This window comes from Ochotona curzoniae, unplaced genomic scaffold (assembly GCF_017591425.1).
Source record: "Ochotona curzoniae isolate NIBS_2020 unplaced genomic scaffold, NIBS_Ocur_1.0 contig_54, whole genome shotgun sequence".
Classification (NCBI taxonomy): domain Eukaryota; kingdom Metazoa; phylum Chordata; class Mammalia; order Lagomorpha; family Ochotonidae; genus Ochotona; species Ochotona curzoniae.
The window spans coordinates 3,632,153-3,657,652 of NW_024466464.1; the positions used below are offsets into that span (position 1 = coordinate 3,632,153).

General features: G+C 67.9%; 1 protein-coding gene across 1 annotated transcript; it reads left to right on the plus strand.

The window, feature by feature from the left end:
• The first annotated feature begins 18,225 nt into the window (after positions 1 to 18,225).
• Positions 18,226 to 19,593, plus strand: PSMG3 (proteasome assembly chaperone 3). The gene is made up of 2 exons (XM_040989939.1): positions 18,226 to 18,520; positions 19,317 to 19,593. The coding sequence occupies exons 1-2, from the start codon at positions 18,305 to 18,307 to the stop codon at positions 19,467 to 19,469; spliced, it is 369 nt and encodes a 122-aa protein (XP_040845873.1). The 5' UTR covers positions 18,226 to 18,304; the 3' UTR covers positions 19,470 to 19,593.
• Positions 19,594 to 25,500: the final 5,907 nt, after the last annotated feature.

The window sequence follows — 25,500 nt, forward strand, 5'->3', positions numbered from 1 at the left end:
CTCAGACGCTGCGTGGACAGGGACCAGGATGAGCTCCCACGAAAGGGAAGGGAGAGACTGCGAGGCTGCAGGACGCGGCGCGGAAGGAGAGGATGGCTACCCTGGCGGCCACGGCGACCCCAGCCTTGCCCCCGCTGAGCCGGCTCCTGCCCCACCGCCGCCAACTTGCTCCAACTTTGCCCACCGCGCTCTGATTTCTCGCCGGGTCCGGGGCGCACCGTGGGGTCCGGGGCGCACGCGGAGCGTCGGGGACTCGCGCAACCACAGCGCCTGTGGAGGGCAGGGGTCGCGCGCCCCTTGGGTTCCGTGCCCGCCCCATGCTTACCTGCCCGGTCCAGCTCGGCCGCCGCTCGGGGCTGCGCCCGCCCGCCGCCGCCGTCCCGCAGCTCCAACTTCGCTCGGATTGAAATTCCTGGCCAGCTGCGCCCATCGATCCGCGCGCCGCCCCGCCTCGCCCGGCCCGGGAGGGGGGGGGTCCGCGCCGCCCCCTCGCTCCGCCCCGCCCGCCCGCCCGCCCGCGCGCTCCCGCCCCCGGAGCCTCCGGTCCGTGCGCGCGCCCCCGCCCACCCAGCCGCGGGCGTCCGCGAGGAGGAGCCCCCCGCTCCCTTCCCCCGGGGGCTAGCGGGGGCGGGGAGGCGCTGGGAGCCGGAGGGAGGGGGCCCCGGGGGTCCCCTGGCACCCCGGCCGGAGCGGCTGGCGAGGGGGGCGTCACGGCCACGGCCTGCGTGAACCGCAACTTCCCCAGCCGTCCCGCCCGCGCCCCGGCCCCGCGCGCGCGCCCACCGCGGCGGCTCCGAGCGCTCGGTCTGAGCTGAGGACACCGGGGCGGGAGCCCCCCAGGCGGCTCTCCGCACGGCCCCCTCCCCGCTTCCTGTCCCCGCCCGCCTCCGCCTCCCGGCCTCAGTACCCCCGGCACGCTCGGCGCGCCTCGCCAGCAGCTGGGCAATTCACGGAGCATACAAAAGAGTTGACTCGATTCAAAGGCAGCAGCAAATCAAGAGAAATCCGAGAGTGTCCGCGGGCCAGAGAGGGAGCGTGCACGAAGAACGTCCCCCGGGGCCGGCCAGGCTCCCCCTTCCCGGGCACCGAGGCTCCCAGGAGCCCGGGGTTAGGACGAGGGGAGCGCCCGGCCAGGACGCGCTGGGGGACCCGGGAATCCCGTGGGCGCTGGTGGTCTCCCCTTGGCCCGGGTGCCCTGGGGCGGAGGCGGGGACGTTGCCGTGCCCCCCCCCCAGGCCTCATACACGCACGGGGATGCCAGCGTCCCAGCCCCGGTGGCAGTGAGAGACTCCGGAATTCGCCCGCTTGCCCCCTCCCCGGCGCGGCTAGGCCCAGGCCAGCAGCAGGGCCACGTCCTCTATTCTGGGCCCGTCTAAGGCGGCTGCAACCGAGGGCTAGCCCGCGAATCCCGGCGCCTCGCAGGTCACTCCAGGAAGGCCGCCGGAAGCAAGCGTCCCCCGGGCCTGGCCAGACCCTGGAGGCAGTGAGTGGATGGAGAGCAGCGGCCGCAGGTCACAGCCGGCCGTGCGCGGACCCTGGGGGCGGTGACTGTCAGCGCTCCCCGGGAACACTGGGGGATTATCCAAGGGTTGTCCCCGAGGTGCCGGGTGCTCCCAGCTGCTCTGGACACCCCATGACCCCTCGGCTTGCCCAGGCGCAGGAGCCCTGAGCCCATTTCTGCGCTGTAAGCAGCCGAGGCCAGGTCTCCGGCGCCCTTGATCTGCCCGGTGGCCACCCGGGAGCGGATCCACCGAGGGGCGCAGAGGCGTGTGGGGAAGGGGCTTGTGGCGGAGCCGAAGGGGCTGGAGCTGGACACGGTGCGGATGGGCAGGGGTCGGGGCCTCGGCGCTGCGCCTGCTCTCCAAGCAGAGGCTGAGTGGGCGGTGACGAGCCAGCCCCTTCCCACCTAGCCCCCCGGAGTCCAGGCCCGGGCGCCCCTCCCTCGAGGCCGGAGCCCCCAAGCCGAAGCTTAAGTCATTCATTGTGACCCGGAGACGCCGCCGCCACACCGCGGAGACGTCTCTTCGGGGCCGCCGCCCACCACCCCCACGCCCCCAGACCCACCGGCGGACCGCCCTCCGCTCTGCGACTTGGGGCGCCAGCGCGGGAGCGCGAGGGGCCTGGGTCCCGGGGGTCCCCCTCCTTAACCCCCAGAGGGGGCGGGGCCGGCGGCCGGGCCTCAGGACGAACACCTCCCCCCTCCGGCCGCGGGGGGCTGGGCTCCTCGTCCCCCGCCCCCATGCTGAAATCCACGGGGTGGGGGTAGGGGAGCAGGGTACTCCGAGGCCCTCGGAGCGCGCAGGGCTGGGAGAGCCCTTATAGGAGTTTGGCGGGTGTGCCCCCCCCCCGCTCTCCAGCGCCTCCTCACGCCCCTCGGCTAGGGCGACCGAGGGTCGCGTGCCCGAGCACAGGCGGGCAGGAACCCCCTCTAGCCCCCAACACTGGCACTGGTCGCGGGAGGGGACCTCGGCTGCGATCGGTGTCCGCCTGACCCCGTGGGGACCCACAGCCTGCAGAGTGAAAAAGTTCGGGGGACAGCACCCCCTCAAGCCGAAGCTGACGAGCGGGAGGGCGAACGACCCGACAGAGCCCCCCTCTCTGGATCTGGGGTCCCGCTCCAGCCCGCCTAGAAGGCTGGGGTGACGCGCTCGGAGCCGAGCCCTCCCACAAGCCCCACGGCGGCGGGCAGAGCCGAGAAGGGAGCGGGATCCCGCGAAGCCCCTGGTAGGACTCCGGCAGAGCGGGTGCCCTGGGAAGCCCAGGCGCCCCCAGCCCTGTCTCTCCCCGCCCCGGACCAGGAGACCGGGACCCGACCCGGGAGCGGTCTCTGGGCCAACTTGGGGCGCCGCGGCCACTCGGCGCGCTGCACGACAAAACGGCGCACGGCCCGGCAGCTCCCGGCGTGCTTGGCAAAGTTTCGGGGTCCCCGCGGCGCCTCCTATCCCGAAGGGTCCCCGCGTCGACGAGGGAAGTTTATCCAGCTAGACCGGCTCGGCTGCCGCTAACTTCGGACGCGCCCGCCTCCGGGCCGGCGAGTGGGTGGGGGCGCGCAGGAGCCGCATCCCCGGCGCCCCGACCGCGGCCGGGACGGGGGGCCTCGGTCCGGGCGCGGGCAGCCCGAGCAGAGCGCAGCGACGGGGGCGACCCGGGCCGCTCGCAGCCGGAGGGGGGGACCCCCGCTCGGCCCCCTCCGCCGCCCCCTCCGGCCCGGGCACCCGGCGCCTCCCCGGCTGCGAGCTGGGGGCACCCCCGCCCCTCGTGCCCGAGCCGGTCCCCTCCCCCGCAGGCCCCTGCCTACCTGGGCCGGGGTGCGGGTCGGGGGGCTGGAGGCGCGGTCCCCCGCGGTCGGCGCGCGCGCGCGCCCGGCTCCCCGGGGCGCGGTGGCGGCGGCGTCTTCCCCTCCTTCCTCCTCCTCTTCCTCCTCCAGGCTCGCCGGCTCCAGACAGCCCTCCTCCCCCTCCCGCACTGCGCGCCCCTCCCGGAGCCCGCCGGGCTGGGCTCGGCCTGCGACGGGGAGCCGAGCGGGGCCGCCGGGAGCCGGGCTGCGGCGCTCACTGCGTCAAGAGCGGGGCGAGCCCGGGCCCGGCCGGGCAGGAGGGGCCGCGGCGGCGACGCCGAGGGGCCGGGCGGCTCGGGCGCGGGCGCGGCGGCGGCGGCGCCGAGGTAGCCGCGCATTCTCTCCGAGCCGGGGCCGAGGCTTCGTGCCGGAGCCGCGCGGGGCGGGGGCCGGCGGAGCGGGTCGCGGCCGCACGTCGGCGGGCCGGGGCTGTGCCGAGGGGGCGCCGGCCGCCGGGTCGGAGCGGGCCCGGGCGGGGTGGGGGCGGGCGAGGCGAGGCGAGGCTCCCCCAGCCCCAGCGGCGCGCGCCGTGCGCCCCCAGGCCCTGAGCGGCTCCGAGGGGCCGCGACCCCGCGCGACAGGAGGAGGCGGACGCTTGGGGCGGGGATGCGCCCGCGCGTGCGGACACGACCGTGCGCACACCGGGAGCCGCGTGGAACTTGACCCAAGTCGGACCGAGGAGTTGGGGGGTGTCCTCGGTCTTTCGCCCGCCCCCAAGGTCGCCCACCCCTCCCCATCCCCGGTCCCACCCCCTTGTGCGCGCGGGGCGCGTGGATCAGGCTGGCACCTTGTGATTCCCCCGAGATTTGCTATCCACACTCTCCCACCAATGCCGCGTGCCCTTCCTTTGCTCCTGAGTCCCCGGGGACCCGAAATCGCCGCCTCGGGCTCCTCGCCACCACCCCCCCAGCCGCCACCTCGCTCCCCTGGGCGGCTCCCACGCCCCACCGCCCCTACCCCAGCCTGCGGCTGAAAAATCCCAAACCCAGCTCGGGAGCGCCCTCGCCGGGCCGCGGTGTGCGTGCCGGCCCCGGAGCCTGGGCGACAGAGCCGGGAAATCCACGCCCTGCTCGCCCGGGCTTGAATCTGTGCCGGGCACCCCCTTGACTGCGCAGCGGCCGGAGGACCCCAGCACAGCCGCCTCTACGCAGGCAAAGGGGAGGGGACTGTCCCCTGGAGGGTCTCTCCCGCGGGAGGCCCTGGTGGCGCGCGGGACTGCCAGTGGGTGGGCACGGGAGTCCCGGCCTCCCCGCAGCCCAGGAACTCAGACGGGGGTATCGCCACCACCCTTGCCTCTGACCCTGACCCGCGCCTTCATGGCTGGGGCTGGAGGGCGTGCGAAGAGAGACCCGGGGCACCCTACAGCCAGGGATAGAGGAGGTGCCCATGCCATCAGGGGCAAGGCGACTGCCACCCACACCAGGGAAAGTGGGCAGGCCGGGTGGGTGTGCCATTGCCCTTGCCAGTGGGCTGTGCCACACCTTGCTCTGTGGCTCTCAGGGAATACAATCCCGCTCTCCATTTTCTCCAGTGGAGGAGGCCAGGCACGAAGGGGGATCCCAGAGCAGACCTTAAAGGAAGGGGTGGGAGGTCAGAGCCAGCCCTCCCACCCTGCATCTCCCTCTTTCCTCTGCCACCCAGAGTCGGCTGGTGCTGTGGACACATCATACCTACAGATGCGTGTGCGTCCATGCACAGCGCCCCCTCCCCACGCAAGGAGGGTCCCAATGGACAGGGCGGGAGGCCCCATGTCCCCAGCACGGGTGGGAGCCAGCGTGGCGGGCATGGCCCCCTGCTGCGTGCCCCTATGTCTGGCAGTCACAGGTGCCACGGTGGACCCGCCGGGCTGGTCCGCGGATGCCACCCAGTCCCGCTCTCCGCGGTCTGCAGCCGCCCAGCCTGGCTGTGCCTTATCTGCGCACACACGGGTGCCCGCGCCTGCCTGGCTGCCACCCGTCCGTCACACAGCAGCTGGCGCCTCCCCTCAGGCATGGCCTACCCACGTCTGGATGTGCGTTAGGGACTGCTGGGCAGGGAGACAGGCACCCTAACTGGCTCAAAGCACCTCCACTTGGGGATACCACATCACCTGCTCAGCAGCTCCCCCTGGAGAGGGGTCCCGGGCTGCCAGCTGCCCGCCCACCTGTGCCCTGGGCATCCTGGCCTCCACTGGGGAGTCCTTGGCAGCAGCTCTGCCCCCTTCACCTCCAGGTCCTAGGACCCGCAGCTGGTGGGGCGGGGGTGGCTGGAGGGGGGCTGGCTCAACCGCTGCCTTTTCACAAGGATGGCCTGGACCCTGCCTCCTGTCCCGAGGAAGCAGCTCCCAGGGAAAAACATTACAGACAACACGTCGCGCCCCAGCGGTCAGAGAGCCCCCAGATCTGCTTGATGTCACGGGCGAAGAGCTTGTCTCCCCTACATAAAGAGCCTTGCAAACCAATAAAATAACCCAGCTGGGGGTGGGGGAAGCAAGCAGAGGTTAGGCACAGAAGGAAAACAAGATGGTCCAGGGCCCACTCCCGCTGCCAACAGAAACAGCTGAAACAGACACAAGCAGGATCTCCCCACACCCCCCAGAGGCTGGGCACAGCTTCAAGTTCTGCAGCACATGCAGCGTTCCTGGAAACTTCTGGGGACTCCACCCTGCTCCCCCGAGCGTGTCCTCCGGGAGCCGTGTGCCCAGCCGAGGGCCGACACCCTGAAAGCTAGCTGCACCCAGCGCCCCTGCCTGCTGGCTCTCCAGACTGAGACCCGGCAGGGAGAACATTGTGTCGCCCTTGGATATTCCTCAAACTGGGGTGGCAGCATCTGTCCCCTCCTGCTTGGCCGGCCCTGGCAGCCTAGCCAAGGGGGTCCACCCAGGGGTGTTCTGACTGGGGTGTTGGCGAGCCAGCCCCTGGGATGGCCCCACGTTGTCGACTCCGTCTTCAGGTTGCTGCGGGTCCCTGGTGCTGGTACCCTCTGAGCATCTCAGAATAGCTGGGGCTGGAGCGGCAGCCCCCACACCTCAGCGGTTGGGGACTTGCACCTGTGTGAGGCACTGACTGTACACCACCCCTGCTCCTAAGTTCCCCGTGGATGTCTGTCTGCTCGCCTCTGCCGAGTGAGGACGTGGAGAAGCAGCCCTCCCCCGCTCCGCCCCCGCCCTGGGTCGGCGAGCCGTGACCACGTCCAGAGATCTGTCCACACAGCCGGGATCCTTCATGTCTGACTGGAAGTCTTCAAGCTGACAGCCGCTTGGGGAGCACCCGCTCCAAGCTGGCATCGCCGCCCTCGTCGTCTGTTCTCCCTGGGTGCCACACAGGGGAGGGGGGAAGGGATGGTGGGGTCACAGTGCCGGGTGGGCGGAAGCAGGAAGGATGGGGCCAGGCAGGGCTCCAGTCACCTCATCCACTGGGACGCCGTCCCCTGAGCTCTCTGCAACGGTGGCTCCTGCCTTTCTTAAACGGAGTTCAAACCCTGTAACTTCTCTGCAGGGGACCCAGGCTGTGCAGGAGGGGTGCAACGAGGGTTTTGTCTTCATGGTGGGGGGGTGCTGTCATCTGGCACTCTGAGCAGCTCTTTCGGCCCAAGGCAATGGTGGCTTCAGATGCATCCATGTGAGCCCCTGACCCCTGGGGCCGGAACGGCCTGGTTGTCACTGCGACCCAGCTATGGCCTGTCTTCCTCCCAGGGCCCTCCCCGAGACCCTGCTGGACCTGCCCCCCTGGAGCCCCCAGCACCCCGAGACACTGCTGGACCTGCCCCCCTGGAACCCTCCCAACACCCCGAGACCCTGCTGGGCCTGCCCCCACTGGAGTCCCAGCACCCCAAGACCCTGCTGGGCCTTTCCCCCTCTGGAGCCCCCCTAGCACCCTGAGACCCTGCTGGGTGCTCCTCCTAGAGTCCCCCAACACCCCAAGACCCTGCTGGGCATGCCCCCCTCTGGACTCCCCCAGAACCCTGAGTCACTAAGTGGCCAGGCCCTGCTGGTCCCCTTTGCCCACACACTGGGTCTCCTTCCCCCTGCCCTCAGGTGCATGGGCAGAGGGGTCGGCTTCATCCCCGCCAGGGCTTCCTGTGGCGGGAGAACCCCCAGCACCCCGTGTCTTGCTCTGCCTCCTGATACCCCGGCCCAGTGGACGAGGAAGAAGGCCCAGCTGGGCTGCGGGGGCTCTAGAGTCTCACTGTCTCCCTGCCCTCAGCCCGGGCTGCAGTCTTGAGGATGCCCTTCCAGCCAGCCGCTTCCTCCTCCTCAGGCAGGTGGCCTTCTTCTGGCTCAGAAGGACCCCAGGGACCTCACGGAGCCAAAAACATCTTCAGCCCTAAAGGAAGTGGAGGAGAGGTACCGGAGCCCCAGGAAGCGCGGGGCGCCCCGACGCGGCCGAGGAGCCGCCCGGCAGCCAATGGCAGCCCGGGAGCCGCTAATTAATAGAAATGGACGCTGATGGACCATCTGTCAGAGCCCGCGCCCCGCCGAGCGGCCACGCCGAGCCCTCATTAGGCATGCCGTGGTTGTCGTGCCCACGGATGCCGGCGGTAGCTGCCACTCCCTCGGGAAGGCGACAACACGGAGCAGGCAGGTGGGACTGACCACAAGGTCACCCGGGATCACAGCGCCAGGGACCTGCACCCACACACGCACACACAGAGGCCGTGTGACCTTGAGCTGGTCATCCCAGGCAGGAATACCTATTGGCTGGGAACTCGGGGTGCAGAGGTCAAGGTTGGGACTCGCGCTGGGGACCCCCTCATTATGTGTGGCATCAGGAGGGGTGCAAAAAGAGGTTCAGAAGTGTCGAACATTCTAGAAGGTGCTTGGTCCCTTAAACTATTCAGCCCACTTGTCAGGCCCTCCCCTCTTGGAGCTGGGGGCACCTGTGGCCTCCAGGCCCAGGCAGAGTCTGGGGTGCCAAATGTGGATCTCCCTGAGGTGCAGAGCACCAGCTGAGGCCATGCTGCCCCCCACGGCGTGGAAGGGCCTGTGAGCGGGGCGTTGCCCGCATTTTCCAAGGGGAGCCTGCCTGAACGCAGAGGGAGGGATGTGGACCATGGGTGGGGGTGATCCCTGAAGCCCCCCGCCCCAGGCTGCCCAAAGCTGCAGCCCCGCAGCGCTCTGGCTAGCTGTCCCAGAGCACGGAGCCACCTGCGGGCAGCAGGACACCTGACGCCCAAGCCTCTCCTCTCCATGGGGGTAACCTGAAGTTGCCCCAGCTTAGCCACAGGGGACCCGAGCCCCATGCTTTGTGCCGGGATAATGGGGCCCTGGAACGTGGAACCAGAGAATAGGAGTGGGACCTGGAGCCTGGACGGCCCCCGGGGTGGTCAGCCAGGAAGGGGGCTCAGGAGCCCAGCCCAGGGGTGGAGCTAGCTAACCTCACAGGCACCCAAGGACAGCAGAAGGGTGGCATCACGACCCTCATGAATATGCATGTGCACTCCATGAATATTCATAGGCCTTTCCTGCCGCTGCCGGGAGCAGCCAGGCCAGGGCCGTGGCTGTGCACTCAGAGTCTCTGTCCTCCGAGCAGACCCTGCAGGACCCCTGGCCAACAACCACGGGGGACAGGGAGGCACGCAGGCCCCAGGGCCCGAAGTGGAAGCTCACACCAGCTGGGCACCCTGGGCTGGGGCACTGGCTTCTTCAGGGAGAAGAGGCTGGGCCAGCAGCGGCCGGCAAGCCTGCCCCTCCCAGCAACAGACGACAAGGGAGGCGAGGAGCAGTGACCAGCCAAGGCTCACAGCAGTGCCTGGAGGCGGTCCGGGGTGCCCGGCTGTGCATGCCCAGGACGTGTGTAGGTGGGAGGGCTCCCCTGAGCCGGGCCAGCTGACTGCCTGACTGCAGGGGGCAGTGTGGGCTGCCTGACTGCAGGGACCTGGGTGACTGCGGTCAGGACCAGGTGGACACGAGTCCCTCTAGGAGCTGAAGACCTCTTCGTCGTGAGCTGGAGGTGGGCCTGGGCCTGCCGAGTCCCATGGGACCCCTGCTCCGCAACCAGGAGGGGTGTGCAGGTGAGAGCAGCCAGGAAACCACCTGCTGTGGTGACTTGAAAACCTCCATCCTTTGGCCAAGACTCGCCCAGGGCGGACAGTCCCCTCAGCCTGGGGCCTCTGAGGGGGCGCTGTGCTCCCCGCCCAGGGCAGGGGCTGCCCTTGCTGTTACAACCCTGTGTCCACACTGAGAAAGCCTTAGGGTACTTGGCAACAGGCATGAGAAGGGAAACGGAGGCCAAATTGGCCTGTGGCCGCAGCCACATGACCAGCCTCATCTGTGAGGGACAGCGGCGTCCTGGGCCCTCCGGGTGTGGAGGAGTGACCACCTCGGTGCCGTCCTTGGCTGGCCCTGGCCCTGGTGGGCTTCCTGGATCTGACAGTGTCCCCCAAGCACGGTGGTCAGCTTCTGGCTCCCCAGGACAGGCCTCTGCCACAGGCCCTGGATGTACCTGCTCAAGGCGGGCATCACCCCAGGCACTGTCCCTGGAGATGCCAAGATTTCCCCAGCCTCGCTGAGGGTGCCAGGCCACCCCAGTCCTGATGGGCCCCTGCAGCCAGCTCCAGCCCCTGCCGGGGCCCCCACAGCCTCCTGGGGCTCCCAGCTCCCTCCGCTCTTCCCATCCCAGGCATTTCCCGGGGGTCAATTAAGGCGTCTGCTGTTGATTAGGTTCTGACACTGATCAAACTCAGGTAATTAGCAAAAGGAGAAAAAAAGAAGTTCTGATTAGTTCTCAGCATAATTCCCTCCAATTATTCAAAGTTCACGCCGGCAGGGGGTGGGCCGCTCCAGGAATATTTATTTATATCCCGATTTTCTCATCAGCTTGGTAAAGCTGGTTCGTGGAGGAGAATCTGGCTGCAGCTGGAGGGGCGGGGACCCGGCCTCGGGGTGCAGAGGACTGCAGCTGGAGGGGCAGGGGCCCGGCCTTGGGGTGCAGAGGGCTGCAGCTGGAGGGGCAGGGGCCAGTCTCAGGGTGCAGAGGACCCCACAGGAGCCCTGGACCAGGCTGCAGCCGGAGGGGCAGGGGCCCGGCCTCGGGGTGCAGAGGACTGCAGCTGGAGGGGCAGGGGCCCGGCCTTGGGGTGCAGAGGGCTGCAGCTGGAGGGGCAGGGGCCAGTCTCAGGGTGCAGAGGACCCCACAGGAGCCCTGGACCAGGCTGCAGCCGGAGAGGCGGGGGCCGGGCCTCGGGGTGCAGAGGGCTGCAGCTGGAGGGGCGGGGACCAGTCTCGGGGTGCAGAAGACCCCACAGGAGCCCTGAACCAGGCTGCAGCCGGAGAGGCGGGGGACCCCACAGGAGCCCTGGACCAGGCTGCAGCCAGAAAGGTGGGGGCCCGGCCTTGGGGTGCAGAGGGCTGCAGCTGGAGGGGCGGGGGCCCGGTCTCAGAGTGCTGAGCACCCCATGGGAGCCCCTGGCAGGGCTGCAGCCGGAGGGGCAGGTGCCCAGTCTCAGGGTGCTGAGGACCCCACAGGAGCCCCGGGCAGGGCTGCAGCCGGAGGGGCAGGTGCCCGGTCTCAGGGTGCTGAGGACCCCACGGGGGCCCTGGGCTGGGCTCAGACTACACCTGTAAGAGCCCCATCTTCACTCACCAATGGGGACAGTGCCATGGAGAGTGGGGGAGGAAGAAGCTGGTCACATAGGGGCTGACCTCTGGGTGGAGGTTGGCCTTGGCCGCAGCAGCCACCACAGGGTCAGAACTGGTGCCTCACGCACATGTGGAGTGGGATGGGATGGGGTGAGCAGTTGAGGCTGGAACACCCTAAGGACCTGGCAGGCGCCCCCTCCCAGAGATGCCAGCCAACTGTGGCACTGCTCAGCAGTGGGCATATCCAGGTGGCCACCAGCGGAGGGACAAAACAGCTGACACCCAGGGCAGGGCAGCTCTGTTCTGTGAGAAAGGTGGAGGTGAGGAGGTGCCCACCCCTAGGGACCCCCCGCTAAGGAGAGCCCGGTCAGCCATGCCCCCCTGGCCTAATGCCCTCAGGGTGCAGGGGGAGAGATCGGATGCCAGGTCAGACTGCCAGGTGTGCCAGCCTGGGAGTGGGCTCATGTCGCCGCCAGCTAAACGTCCCACACACTATCACTGGCCGCAGGCACACTGCAGCTGCAGCCCAGCCAATCCACCCAGCCACACAGTCCTGCCAGCCCTACTGTGGTAGCCTGGAGCCAGCTCCTCACAGCAGCACTGCACACAGCCAAACAGGAGGGACAAAGAACTTCCCTGGGCGTGGGGGCCAGGTGTGCATGGGGGACTGCACGGGAGCGGGGTCGGGTCCGCAGACAGAGCCTGTGGCGGGTCTGAGTGGGCAGGGTCTGCAGGGGCTCACAGGGTGGGGAAAGGCTGGCCAGCCACACTTGTCAGGGCCTCCTGACCCCAGTGGTCACTAACGCAGGGTCGACCTGGCCAGCCTGGAAGATTCCGAGACTGGCAAGCAGGGTGCCGGTTGGGTATTTGTCCCCCCGACAGTGACTGGGAAGTGAAGGCAGGGCAGAGGAGACGGCTCCCTGGCCAAGCATGGTGTCAGGGAATGGCCACAGGCTAGCCCGGCACCCAGGGGAGGTGAGGACACCCACGGAGGACCCCGATGGCCTGGGTGGGATCCCTGGCCTCAGCAGAGCCACTCCTGCAGCACCGAGCTGCCCCCGACGGGATCCTTGAGGACGTGGGAGCTTATGAGACGCTTGGCTCTGCTTTAATTGGCTCCAGGAAGACACAGGAGTGGGGGAGGGGCGCCTACTGCCCGGACAATCAAGAGGGGATCTGTGGGCACCGGGCCCTGAGCCCAGACAACCCCGCTGTCCAACTCCCTGCATCCCAGCAGCCACGCCAGGGCCTGGCTCCTCCCCTGAGGTCTGCTCTGACCCCAATGGATGGCCCCCAGTGTTTCTGCCAGACCCCACATGACACCCCAAATCCCACCTGGGCCCCTGTCCCCCCCTTCCTTAGCCTCCCCTGCTGAGTAGCACACCCTACACCAGCCTCCTCTGATGACCCTGACAAGCGCCGTCCACTGTCGCGGCTCCGCCTGCCAGGGCCACTGTGGTTGCCCTCATGCCAGGGCCGTGGGTGGGGACAGCAGGGGCCAGGGCTCAGGGTGCCTGCCCCTTCCTCCCGCGCCGGCCACCGCCACAACCCCCACGGCCCCAGCCTGCCTGCTGGCCGCTACACCGGCTTTGCCCAGCCGGGCTCTCCCTGGGTCTCTGCTGCATTGCCCATGATATATATCTAGTTTGTTCAGAGCCAGGTGCTGTTAACATGGCCTAAATTATTGGCCTTGATGCTTCCCCGTAAATTCTCCTGGCCACAGCTCAGAGGCCATGAGGCCACCCCGGTCGGGTTCCAGGCACTGAATCAGTCACTACCATCCACTGCCAACCCCCTCGTGTGTGTGTGTGTGCGAGTGAGTGGAGGTGGCAGGTGGCAGGTGGCAGGGGCCATGTCCCCTGGGGCCAAGGGGCAGTTTTCTACCTGGGCATCTGTCCACCCTGGAAGGCCCAGAGCTGAAGTGTCACAGACCCATATGCCAGCCCTGGAAACTCTGCAATGCCCCCTAGGCCACAGCATGTCATGGGCTCCAGGGTCTGCTCAGCCCACCCTCCCCACCCTACAGTGCCACCCAGGTGCTCCCAGGATGGCCAGGCACATAGTCAGGCCCTCCTCCCTCAGGGGCTGGGGTGTTCAGCAAAGCCTTGGTGAGTCCAGCTGCCGCTGACCGCCCCGGAGGGCTAGTCTGGTGGTGGTACTCGCATGCCAGGGTCCGGGGCCCAGGGCCACTCCCCGGGCTCAGCTACCTGTGCCCTGCATGTTCCTCTGGAGGCCGTGAGGACGCCCTCCATGGAATTTCCAGGAGAGCCGCTGCCCCATGTGACAAGGAACTAGAGTAAGCCACGACCACCTGGGGTGGTGGGGTGCAGGTGGCCTCCCCCCGGGCAGCAACTGAGGCCTGGGCTCGGTGGGTCCACGGGACAAGGCAGGTCCCAGCACGTGCGAGAACACTGGCCCCAGGAGGCCTGGGCCAACCCTGCACCCACTGCTGAGAGGGGCCCGGGCTGCTGCAGCTGCGGCCACAGGGCCTGGCCAGGACTGGCAACTCGGTGGCCCTCCCCTGCGTCCTGGGCCTTCAGCAGCCCCAGTAGCTCCAGCGACTGCCCCTGCCTGGCCAGAAAGGGGAGCCGAGGGCCGTGGTTTCCACTTTGAGGAGGCTGCCCGGGGCCCAGGGTCCGGCCTTGGACGGCAGCTGGGGCCGTGGAGGCCGTGGAGGAGGATGAGCGAGTGGGGTGCAGCGGGGAAGGTGCAGCCCTGCCTAGTCTGCCCGCTTCAGCCCTGGGTACTTCTGCAGGTGCCAGCTTGCCGTCCGGGGAGGCCTCCAAGCCTCCCTGGTGTCCAAGGCACGCCCCTGCCGCTCGCCACGGCTGCCGCGATCCGCAGGAAGAGCGCCAGCCCCGCGTCCACACCTTCTCCCAGTGGATGCTCTTGGATTTAGGGTGCAAACCAATTCCCCCGCAACCAGAAACACCAAAGGCAGCTTTCCTTGTGGGAAGTATTTGCCCAGCCCGGCAGCGTGGCCGGCTCCTGCAAGGACCTGACTGCTGCCTGCTTCGTGTCACCGAGGTTGTCTGCCCTCTGGGATCAGGCCCAGCTTCTTCCCAGGGGCCTGCAGGAGGCGGGCAGGACTCCATGGTCCCTGCAGCACTGGTCCTAGCCACCAGGTCCCAGAATCTGCGGCAGCCGCGTGCACCTGCTCGAATACCTGTGTGCCCACACCTGTGAGGGTTCCAGCTGCCCGTGTCCCCGGCCGCTTCCCTCCCACACAGCTTCTGTCCACAGCCCGTGTTTGGCCAGTCCTTGGGCCTCCTGTCCAGCCTGCTGTCCGTTACCGCCAGGAATGAGGGAATGTGGTGGGTGTACAGAGCACCGCCTCCAGGAGGTAGGGTGTGGTTGGCAGGCGGCGAGGGCAAGGGTCCAGGGCCAGCGTCCACTGGGTTCCCAGGGACAATCAATAGGTCGCACGGCCCCTCTGCCTCCATTCCCCAGGGGCTGCAGGGTCCCTGGCGTGCAGCAGGTGAGGCAAACGAGCCGTGGAAGGCGCCAAGGAAATGCCGTCAGCCTGGCTGCTCTGCAGGCCTGCACAGCTTGGGTGGCCGGACGCCCTCCCCCTGGAGACACGCCTGGGTGAGGGAGCCCCCAAGAAGGGAAGCGTGCAGGTGGCCCAGGCCCGGCGCGGTCACAGATGCAAAGCGGAGAACACGGGTGATGAAGACAGGGCCGAGCCAGCCCTGGGCCTTGAGAAGGGAGATGGACACCCACACAGAGGGGGCAGGTGGGGGCGGGGCCCCTCAGCAGCTGTCCCTGACCCCAGGCCCCTGGAAGTGCCCCCTCACCCCTTCCCATGCAGCCCCATCCCTAGCCGGACGAGAGGGAGAATTCCTTTCTACTCTGTGCAGGTGCAGGCTGGCTAGGACTCCTGGGGACCCACGCCTCACAAGGGCCGTAAGGGGTGGGCGCAGCCAGACCCTGCCAAGGGGCCGACTGTCCTCCCCAGGGAACATGTCCCTGCCAGCCGCAGCGGTCTCAAAGCTGGAAGTGGACGGCGCGCTCGGGGAGCGCAGGGTCCAGGGTCTCCACGTGGAACCGGAGCAGGTGGGGCTGTGGCCTCCCCTCCCGCCATTACCCTCTGCCTCCTGGGCTGACAGGTGCAGCTGCAAAGTGAGTCAGACCCTGTAGTGGCAGGCCCCACAGTGGGCACACAGGAGCTGTCCACCCAGGGGAGAGGCAGGAGTCTGCACGCACTGCTCCCGGTGGTCCTGCTGGCAGCGCCATGGGACATCCCTGCCGGGGAGGGGGGCCTCCACTGGGGAGTCCCACAGGTCGGGAGGGGAGGCAGAGTGTGGCTCACCCATCAGAGCCACGTAAGGGGAACCCAGGGAGACGCTAACCGCATGATTCGGCATGGCACGCGTCACGACCGGCAGGGCAGGAGGCCCTGGCAGGGTGAGGGAGCGGCCAGCCAGGCCGTAGCAGACGGAGGGGGGACCGCCGTCCACCTGCCAGGCGCTGCCCGACGAGGGCGTTCCGCGGCCTCTGCTGCCGCCGTGCGGTCTCTGCTGGTAGCACAGGCCCCCAGACCTCCCAGGCCGCCAAGATCCTGGAGGTTCTGGGGGGTCCTTGGGGGTCCTCGGGGGCACTTGGGGTTCTGGACATCCTTGGGAGTCATTGGGGTCATTGGGGATCCTGGGGTCCATGAGGGCCCTTGGGGGCCCTTGTTGGTTCTGGGGGTCCGTGAGGGCCCTTGGGGGTTCCGGAGTGTCCTGGAGATCCTTAGAGGTCCTTTGGAGTCCTGGAGGTCCTTGGGGGTCCTCGGGGGCACTTGGAGGTGCTTGGGGGCCCTTGGGGTCCGTGAGGTGCTTGGGGGTCCTGGGATCTGTGGGGGCCCTTGTTGGTTCTGGGGTCCGTGAGGGCCCTTGGGGGTTCTGGACGGTCCTGGAGATCCTTAGAGGTCCTTGGGGGTCCTTGGGGACCATTGGGGGTCCTGGGGTCCGGGAGTCCCCTGCCACCCCACTCCCCCCAAAAGGCCTTCCCCTTTTCATTTCTTTGTTGGTTTTAAAACTCAAGTCTGGGGGCCATGCGATGACCTTCAAGCGCCAGCATCCCATATGGGCACTGGTTTGAGTCCTGGCTGCTCTGCTTCCCATCCAGCTCCCTACCTGTGGCCTGAAGAGGACAACCAAACCTTGGGACCCTGCACCCGTGTGGGTGAAGAGGCTCCTGGCTCCTGGCTGTGGATCAGCTCAGCTCCAGCCATTGCAGCCGCTTAGGGAAATTTGCCTTTCCAATAAAAAAAAATACATCTTTTTAAAAAAATTAAATAGTACAAAGACCTGTGAACACAGACTTGAAGTCACACCGATTCCTGCCCCAACAAGTGACTCGGTGACAAAACATAGCCAGGCAGGGCCCCCACCCAGACAGGGGGTGGCCGGGCAGGGCCCGCACCCCAGCTTTTGCACTGCTGGTTTCCCAGAAGGGCCGTCCTCTGCCCCGTGGACATCAGTGCCCGGTCACTGACTGTTGACCGTGAAGAAGGGCAGCTTCCTTCTGTCCCCATCTCTGCCCTCCCCTGCACCCCCTGCTCACTGTCAGCTCTGCTCTGAGGGCCCAGGGAGCAGCTCCCACTGGAAGACCAGCAAGCGGACACCTCACGCCGGGTGGAGGATGGATGGGCAGTAGAGGAGGGTGAGTGGAGGGCAGGTGGCCGAGTTGGTGCCCGCTCCCAGAGAGCCTCCGGCAATGCTGTGTGAGTGGCAACAGAGGGCCTCGGGCACTGTGTGCTGGGCAGGGGGCTGGGCTAGATCAGGCGCTGGCAGCACGGCCCCGGAGGAGGACAGCTCCATGCTGAACTTGGCCTGGGACCATGTGCCCATCTGTACAGCTGCTGTGACATCACACACCAAGATGCAGAACAAACCAGGCATGGCCTCCACGCCTCTCAGTGCCCCTGGCCTCAGGCTGGCTAAGTCCTGTATCTAACACCCTCACACTCACAGAGGACGTCATGGGGTGTGCTCCCAGCTCCCGGAAGGGGTGCTCCCTGCCCTCACCATGTCCTCCCCTCCTCGGAGTGGGCAGCGCGGCCCTGGGGGACTCTTCCACCTGCACCTACCGCCAGCCGTGCCTGGCTATGAAGGCACCGTGCCTCTACGTCCACTTTGTGTCCCCAGCACCCAGCACACCACTCTGGGTCTCTACGAATGTGGCTTCGTCCTCTGGGCAGCAGAAGGGCAGTTCCACATTCTCACCGGCGACTCCCTTGGGCCTGGCCCCGACCCTCAGGTTCGTTACAAGCCGAGAGCTGAGCCAGGCTCAAGCCAGGAGCTTCGTCCAGCTCTGCACCGTGGGTGCAGGGCATCTGCTGCTCTCCCAGGGCCACGAGCAGAGGGCCAGTGGAAGTGGAGCAGCCGGCGCCCACACGGGATGCCTGTCACAGGCAGTGGCTTAGGCCCTGCGCCTTTCCGAGGCTGGGCATTAACCCCAGCATGAACAGGCTGCAATCTGGGCGGTCCAGGCCCACCTCCCACTCTGGTTCTAATCCCAGCAGCCCCACTTCCCATCCAGCTCCCTGCTTGAGGCCTGAGAAAGCAGTCGAGGACGGCCCAAAACCTTGGGACCCTGCATTCATGTAGGAAACCCAGAAGAGCTCCTGGCTCCTGGCTTCGGATTGGTGCAGCACTGGCTGTTGCGCTCACTTGGTGAGTGAATCATCGGACAGAAGATCTTTCTCTCTGTCTCTCCTCCTCTCTGTATATGTGACTTTGCAATAAAAATAAATTACTCTTTAAAAAAGAAAAAGAAAAGAACCAGCCAATGACCCATTATTCCTTGTGGTGCCCAGCTTTCTCTGGCTTTGTCCAAGGTAATGGCCCTTGTTGGAAACCCAGATGCATCCAGAGGGGCCAGAGGCAGCCTTCCTGAGTCTGGGCTGCGGAGTGGGAACGCCGGCTGCCCGTCACCAAGGGGGCAGCCCGGCTCACTTGGTTTTATTATTATTATTATTATTATTATTATTATTATTATTATTATTATTACTATTAGCCAAGCACACCGCCACTCCCAGGGTGCAGCCCAAGGGCCCGCAGCGCCGCGGGCCATCCGGGGGACGCAGGCCGCCCCGCCGCCGGGTCCCCTGTCCCCAGATGGGGGGGCGGGAACCCCGGCGGCCACGACGCCCCAAAACCGGCCCTGTCGGCAGCCCGGAACCCGAGGCGGCCCGGAACCCGAGGCGGCCCCGGAACCCGAGGCGCCCGGGCTGCCTGGAACCGCCCGGGCCGGCTCGGGGACGGACTTCCGGCGCGCCCCGCGCCCTCCGGCAGAGCCGCTTCCGGCGTGTGGGCGGCCGCTCCGGAGTGGCGCGAAGCCGAGGCGGGCGGAAGGTTCCGGGCGGCGGGTCCAGCGCGGCGGCGTCCACTTCGGAGTCCGTCCCGCGGAAGGCACCGGCCATGGAGGACACGCCGCTTGTGGTGTCCAAGCAGAAGACGGAAGTGGTGTGCGGGGTCCCCACGCAGGTGGTGTGCACGGCCTTCGGCAGCCACATCCTGGTACTGGTGACCCAGCTGGGCAAGATGGGCACCGTGGTCAGCCTGGAGCCCAGCCGGGTGGCCGGCGACGTCAGCAGGCCGGAGCTCACCACGCGGGTCCTTCTGGGGCCGGACGAGGTCAGGGCGGGCCGGGTGTGCCCCGGGCTTGGGGCTGGCCGTGGGCGTGGGGGTGATGACGACCCCCGGCTTGGGGCTGGCCGTGGACGTGGGGGTGATGACGACCCCCGGCTTGGGGCTGGCCGTGGGCCATGGGCGTGGGGGTGATGACGACCCCCGGCTTGGGGCTGGCCGTGGGCCATGGGCGTGGGGGTGATGCGGACCCCCGGCTTGGGGCTGGCCGTGGGCGTGGGGGGTGATGACGACCCCCGGCTTGGGGCTGGCCGTGGGCGTGGGGGTGATGACGACCCCCGGCTTGGGGCTGGCCGTGGGCCATGGGCGTGGGGGTGATGACGACCCCCGGCTTGGGGCTGGCCGTGGGGGTGATGCGGACCCCCGGCTTGGGGCTGGCCGTGGGCGTGGGGGGTGATGACGACCCCCGGCTTGGGGCTGGCCGTGGGCGTGGGGGTGATGACGACCCCCGGCTTGGGGGTGATGACGACCCCCGGCTTGGGGCTGGCCATGGGCCATGGGTGTGGGGGTGATGCGGACCCCCGGCGTGGGGCTGGCCGTGGGGGTGATGCGGACCCCCGGCTTGGGGCTGGCCGTGGGGGTGATGACGACCCCCGGCTTGGGGCTGGCCATGGGCCATGGGCGTGGGGGTGATGACGACCCCCGGCTTGGGGCTGGCCATGGGCCATAGGTGTGGGGGTGATGCGGACCCCCGGCGTGGGGCTGGCTGCGAGGGGGTGACAGTGGGGATTCCAGGTGTCGTGTGGTGCAGTTGGAACCCAGCCTCCCCTCTTCTCCCCCACAGCCTCTCGTCCATGTCTTTGCCAAGAACCTGGTGGCGTTCGTGTCGCAGGAAGCCGGGAACAGGGCCGTCCTGCTGGCCGTGGCCGTGAAGGACAGGAGCCTGGAGGGGCTGCGGGCCCTGAAGGAGGTGATCCGGCTGTGCCGGGTGTGGTGACCGACGGGAGCCCTGCTCGGGTTGCCAGCGACGTCGCGGGACCAAGAAGGGCCTGGTCTGTGTGACCGCGGGCATCTGGGCTGGCAGTGGACTTGGCCTGACCAGCGCCCCCGCTGCCCCAACAGTTGCTGCAGATTTTTTACATTAAAATTCAGCGTTTTGGGCCCGGCACAGTGGCCTAGCAGCTAAAGTTGTCACCTTGAACGCACCGGAATCCCATATGGGCACCAGTTCTAATCCCGGCAGCCCTGCTTCCCAGCCTGCTCCCTGCCTGTGGCCTGGGAAAGCAGTCGAGGACGGCCCAAAGCCTTGGGACCCTGCACCCGTGTGGGAGACCTGGAGGAAGTTCCTGGCTCCTCGCTCTGGTTCGGCAAAGCAGCGGCCGTTGCGCTCACTTGGGGAGTGAACCATCGGAGGGAAGATCTTTCTGCCTCTCCTCTGTATGTCTGACTTGTAAAAAATAAATAAATCTTTAAAAAAAAAAAAGTCAACATTTCCCAACATTACTCACCCCTCGTGGTCCTGAGGGGGCAGTTGCGTGGCGCGCACACAGCCTGGGCCTGGAGCATGCCATCTGCACCCTGCTTCCTTCCGCCCCGGGATCTGGTTTGTTCAGGGCGCTGGTGACCACCAGCTCAACCCTCCTCCCCCCAGCAGCTGCCCAGGGAGTCCATGGCAGGTGGCTGTCCCTGGGGGCTGTGGAGAGTTTGGGGTAAGGACTGCGGTGCCCAGCAGCCTGGCCAGCCCCTCAGGGAAGACCATGACCTGAAGCGCCGGGAGGGTGGAGGCGGCCAGGGACCCCATGGGACTCAGGATCCGGGAGGAGGGTGAGGATTCCCTTCTGGGGGTTGAGCCATGACAGAGCAGCAGGCGGGCTATGCTGCTGGGGGCTCTCACAGAGCAGCAGGTGGGCTGTGCTGCGGGGGGCCCTCACAGAGCAGCAGGTGGGCAGTGCTGCGGGGGGGGGCCCTCACAGAGCAGCAGGTGGGCAGTGCTACGGGGGGGGGCCCTCACAGAGCAGCAGGTGGGCAGTGCTACTGGGGGCCCTCACAGAGCAGCAGGTGGGCAGTGCTACGGGGGGCCCTCACAGAGCAGCAGGTGGGCTGTGCTGCTGGGGGCCTCACAGAGCAGCAGGTGGGCAGTGCTGCGGGGGGCCCTCACAGAGCAGCAGGTGGGCAGTGCTGCGGGTGGGGGGGCCCTCACAGAGCAGCAGGTGGGCAGTGCTGCGGGGGGGGGCCCTCACAGAGCAGCAGGTGGGCAGTGCTACGGGTGGGGGGGGCCCTCACAGAGCAGCAGGTGGGCAGTGCTGCCGGGGGCCCTCACAGAGCAGCAAGTGGGCTGTGCTGCGGGTGGGGGGGCCCTCACAGAGCAGCAGGTGGGCAGTGCTGCCGGGAGTCCTCACAGAGCAGCAGGTGGGCTGTGCTGCGGGTGGGGGGGCCCTCACAGAGCAGCAGGTGGGCAGTGCTGCCGGGAGTCCTCACAGAGCAGCAGGTGGGCAGTGCTGCGGGGGGGCCTCACAGAGCAGCAGGTGGGCAGTGCTGCCGGGGGTCCTCACAGAGCAGCAGGTGGGCTGTGCTGCTGGGGGCCTCACAGAGCAGCAGGTGGGCTGTGCTGCTGGGGGCCTCACAGAGCAGCAGGTGGGCTGTGCTGCTGGGGGCCTCACAGAGCAGCAGGTGGGCAGTGCTGCCGGGGGTCCTCACAGAGCAGCAGGTGGGCAGTGCTACGGGTGGGGGGGCCCTCACAGAGCAGCAGGTGGGCAGTGCTGCGGGTGGGGGGGCCCTCACAGAGCAGCAGGTGGGCAGTGCTACGGGTGGGGGGGGCCCTCACAGAGCAGCAGGTGGGCAGTGCTGCCGGGGGCTGTCACAGAGCAGCAGGTGGGCAGTGCTGCGGGTGGGGGGGCCCTCACAGAGCAGCAGGTGGGCAGTGCTGCGGGGGGGGGCCCTCACAGAGCAGCAGGTGGGCAGTGCTACGGGTGGGGGGGGCCCTCACAGAGCAGCAGGTGGGCAGTGCTGCCAGGGGCCGTCACAGAGCAGCAGGTGGGCTGTGCTGCGGGTGGGGGGGTCCTCACAGAGCAGCAGGTGGGCTGTGCTGCCAGGGACCCTCACAAAGGACTGAAGAAAATGGGCCTGGTGCCTCCTGCAAAGCCAACGTCCATATGCGCCATCACTGGGTACCCACCAGCCACCCTGTCCATGGGGAATGCCAGGTGACCTGTAGGCACAGCCAAGCCACACTCAGAGCCAGAGGGGGCCCCTGTCCCCACCCAGGCCTGTGTGCAATGGGGACCCCAGGGGCTGCCGAGACAAACCCATCGTGGCACTGTCCCCGCTCCCTGTCTCCCAGGCAGTGGCCCAAATCAAACACACATTTATTCACTACTGTTGGCCACTCAGCCAGGGCCTGCACCAGGATGGGGGGCCATGTGTCCTGCCTGGGTGGGGGTCAGGGAGCCAGCTGGGACCTTCCCCAGGAGCTGGGGGGCGTGGGCTGTTGGCTCCCGGCTCATACTTGGGCCGGGAAAAAAGGTGCTTGGGTCTGGGGAGCCACTACCGCAGCCTCAGGTGGATGTCTCGTCTGGGGGTCGTGGTTCCCCGGCCTCCAGAGAGAGCCAGGCCCTGGTGACCACCCTGAGGGGTGATTGAGGCCCGGTCCCCATGCCTCTCATCACACAGCTGCCCGTGGCAGTCTGGCTGTCTGCCAGGCGGAGAACCACAGGAGAGGAAAGGCTGTGTGGGATGCTGACCCGGGCACCCAGCCCTAATGACCGCTCCAGTGGGTGACCAGGTGTCAATTATGGACCTGAATGGCAGGGGAGGAGATCCTGGTCCAGGGCTGCCCCCTGCTGGGCTGCCATCTCGCTGAGTTTCCCTCGTGCAGTGGGCATAGGCACTTGAAACCAGCAGGCAGGGGAGACAGGGAAGGCCTCAGAACCCCCATAAGTTGATGGTGACGGGAAGGCCCGGGGGTGACTCCCTAGTTCAGCACCGGGAGTGGTGCCCCAGGGGGGTCATGTGGGTTCGTTGTTGGGTGTGAGGCAGACCAAGCTCTGGGGCAAAGACAGGTGGGGGAAGGGAAGCAGGTGGGCCCACTGGTGAGCTTGCATGGGGGGCGGGGGCCAGGTGGGCTGCACGGGCCCAGACCCTAGCGCCATTGTCCAGGTATAGGGCCCTCTGAGGGTGTCGGAGGGACTGGGAAGAGAGAAGGGATGGGTCCTGAAGGGACACATGTCTGGCAGCGTCAGCCCCAAACAGAACCCGCGGCCGGGATGCAAGTGCACCCCACGGTGCCTAACTTACAGGGGGAAACAGGTCAGGCAGTGGCTACCCACAAGAGGCCACACCTAGGTGACACAGAGCCGGGAGACCCGAGCAGGTGGAAATCCTACCATGCAGACGGGTGGGGTGGTCACCTGGAGCCCACACCTCGTGCGTGAGGTGACCCCCACGCTGAGGGCCAGAGGGGTGCAGGGCCAGTTCCAGAGTCAGAGTACAGGATGGCACAGGGTGTGGCCCTGTGACAGCTGCACCCAGGCAGGTAGGGCCGGGTAGGCTGGCGGGGCAGGTGCCACTGGGAGGAGCTTCTGGGTGTGGGAGAGGCCAGGGTGCCGACAGGAGCAGTGGCCACCCGTCTGGTGGGCAGTGAAGGGCTGGGGACCAACGTGCAGCCCATGTCACTGCCCCCTGGCCTGGAGACCAGCGCCAGCCCTGCCTGCTTGCCTGTGGGACGGCCGAGAGCCTCCAGGAAGGTGAGAGAGAGTGTGTGTGTGTGTGCACCTGTGGGCAGCACAGGCGGGTGTGGCCACCAGGCAGGGCATGTGCCCCGATGGGTGGAAGCCCCAAGGAAAGCCCACTGCTCATGTGCCTGGTCCCAAAGGCCTCCTGGTTCCAGTGGGAAGGGGCTTGGCTGGCCTGAGTCCCAGGTGTGCCTCCAGGGCTGGCGACTCCTGCCGGGTCAAGGGGGTGTGGACAGCCCCCTCCCCCACACCGCCCTGCTGCCTGTGGACTGGGGGAGGGGCCGGGCACAGCAACACAGAGGGAGGCGTGGGCTGCCGGGAGCACGGGAGACCTGGGGGCGGGCAGATGGTGGCGCCGGGAACGGCCCTGCCCCCAGGTCTCAGTCCCAGAGCTGGCAGAGGAGGAACCACCCATGCCAAGGGGGCACCAGGCTGCTGAGACGGCTGGCGCCTGGAGATCTGAGCCCAACCTGCCCGGGGCCACCCAGGGAATGCAGGTGACCAGGAGGCCGGCCTGAGCGCCCGATCCACTGCACAGCCACACAGGGACCCAGGCTGCCAAGGGACGCCTGAAGCAGGGAATCGCACCTGTACAGGTGAGGCGAACGTCACGGCCAGCAGGTGGTCACAGCGCCGGCGCTCGGGGTCTCTCCAAGGGACAGCCAGGGCAGTCCCTGAAGACAGGGCAGGCCGGAAGCCCACCTGTGTGACCGTGCCAGGAGGGTGGGGCCTGGCACGCAGCTGTTCCCCAGCAGCAACAGCAACATGGGAAGGGAGCGAGGTCCCTCTGCGGGGGTGGCTTCAGGCAGGAGAGACGCAAGGGATATGGCAGTGCCCTGAGCAGCCAGTCCAGAGGAGCACGGGAGGTCGGGGGCTGGAGACCGGGCAGGCAGCTCCTGCAGTGTCCCGCTCCAGGGCTGTGGGGAGGGGCTGCGGAGGCCTGATGCTATGCAGGGGAATCCTGAGCTCAGACCCCACCCCCAGGCCTGGAGCCCACAGTCAGTACTTCCTCATGCCCTGCTGCCCACCCCAGGGCCAGGCTGAGCAGTGACCCCCACCTTGGGGTCCTGCTCAGAGTGGCTGCTCCCTGGCAGGTGGTGCTGTTGAGGGGGTCTGGGGTCCTCTGACCCCAAGGCCAGCCAGGGGTGGGGTCCCCAGCGCCCTGGGAGGACATCCTCCTCTACTGCGTCAGTGCCACCAGCCGCTTGGACATGCAGGACAGCGGAAGGGGTGGGACTCAGGCAGGATCCTCCCCCAGACCCCAGGACCCTGGCTGGGGGGGACACAGTGCCCTCCTGCCGTCCCCCGTGGGCTGTGGACCCTCTTAAGGCTCACCTCTAGCCTCACATCTGAGGGATGGAGGACAAGCCCGGTAGGACCCACTGCAGGTGCCGGCCAGACCGACAGGTAACTGCTGGCAGTGACCCAGAACAAACAGACCGGCCAGCGTGTGTCAGGCCACGGAGGCAGCACAGGGGTAAGAGCCTCCGGGTGCCCCCAGGATGGGGAGACAAAGGCCTGGCCACCCTCAGACCCTGGCCCACTCGAGCTGTCCCTCCAGCGGCTAGGAAGGGTCGGGACTAGCCCAGGCCTTAGCCAGGGAGCCCTGGAGCCAACCAGAGAGGCAGGGGGGAGCCTCCCCAAGGTGCTTGGCGGGGTGGGGATGTCTGTGCCTGGACGCTGGGCCCCTGGCGGGCAGGTGGGAGTCTCCCCAGGGCCCCTGGCGGGCAAGTGGGAGTCTCCCCAGGGTGCTTGGCGGGGTGGGGGTTCTGTGCCTGAACGCTGGGTCCCTGGCAGGCAGGTGGGAGTCTCCCCGGGGTGCTTGGCGGGGTGGGGGTTCTGTGCCTGGACGCTGGGTCCCTGGCAGGCAGGTGGGAGTCTCCCCAGGGTGCTTGGCGGGGTGGGGGTTCTGTGCCTGGACGCTGGGCCCCTGGCGGGCAGGAACCTCCCCGGGGTGCTTGGCGGGGTGGGGGTTCTGTGCCTGGACGCTGGGTCCCTGGCAGGCAGGTGGGAGTCTCCCTGGGGTGCTTGGTGGGGTGGGGGTTCTGTGCCTGGACGCTGGGTCCCTGGCAGGCAGGTGGGAGTCTCCCCGGGGTGCTTGGCGGGGTGGGGGTTCTGTGCCTGGACGCTGGGCCCCTGGCGGGCAGGAACCTCCCCGGGGTGCTTGGCGGGGTGGGGGTTCTGTGCCTGGACGCTGGGCCCCTGGCAGGCAGGTGGGCATGCACAGACCTCGCTGCATCCTCTAGCTAGCCCCTCAGTGGACACTCCTCAAGGCGTGGGGGACATCCCGGGGGCTCC

Coding starts and splice junctions, on each gene's coding strand:
- PSMG3 (XM_040989939.1), top strand. CDS start 18,305: ATGGAGGACACGCCGCTTGTGGTGTCCAAGCAGAAGACGGAAGTGGTG. Junction 18,521..19,316: donor TCCTTCTGGGGCCGGACGAG/GTCAGGGCGGGC, acceptor TCTCCCCCACAG/CCTCTCGTCCATGTCTTTGC.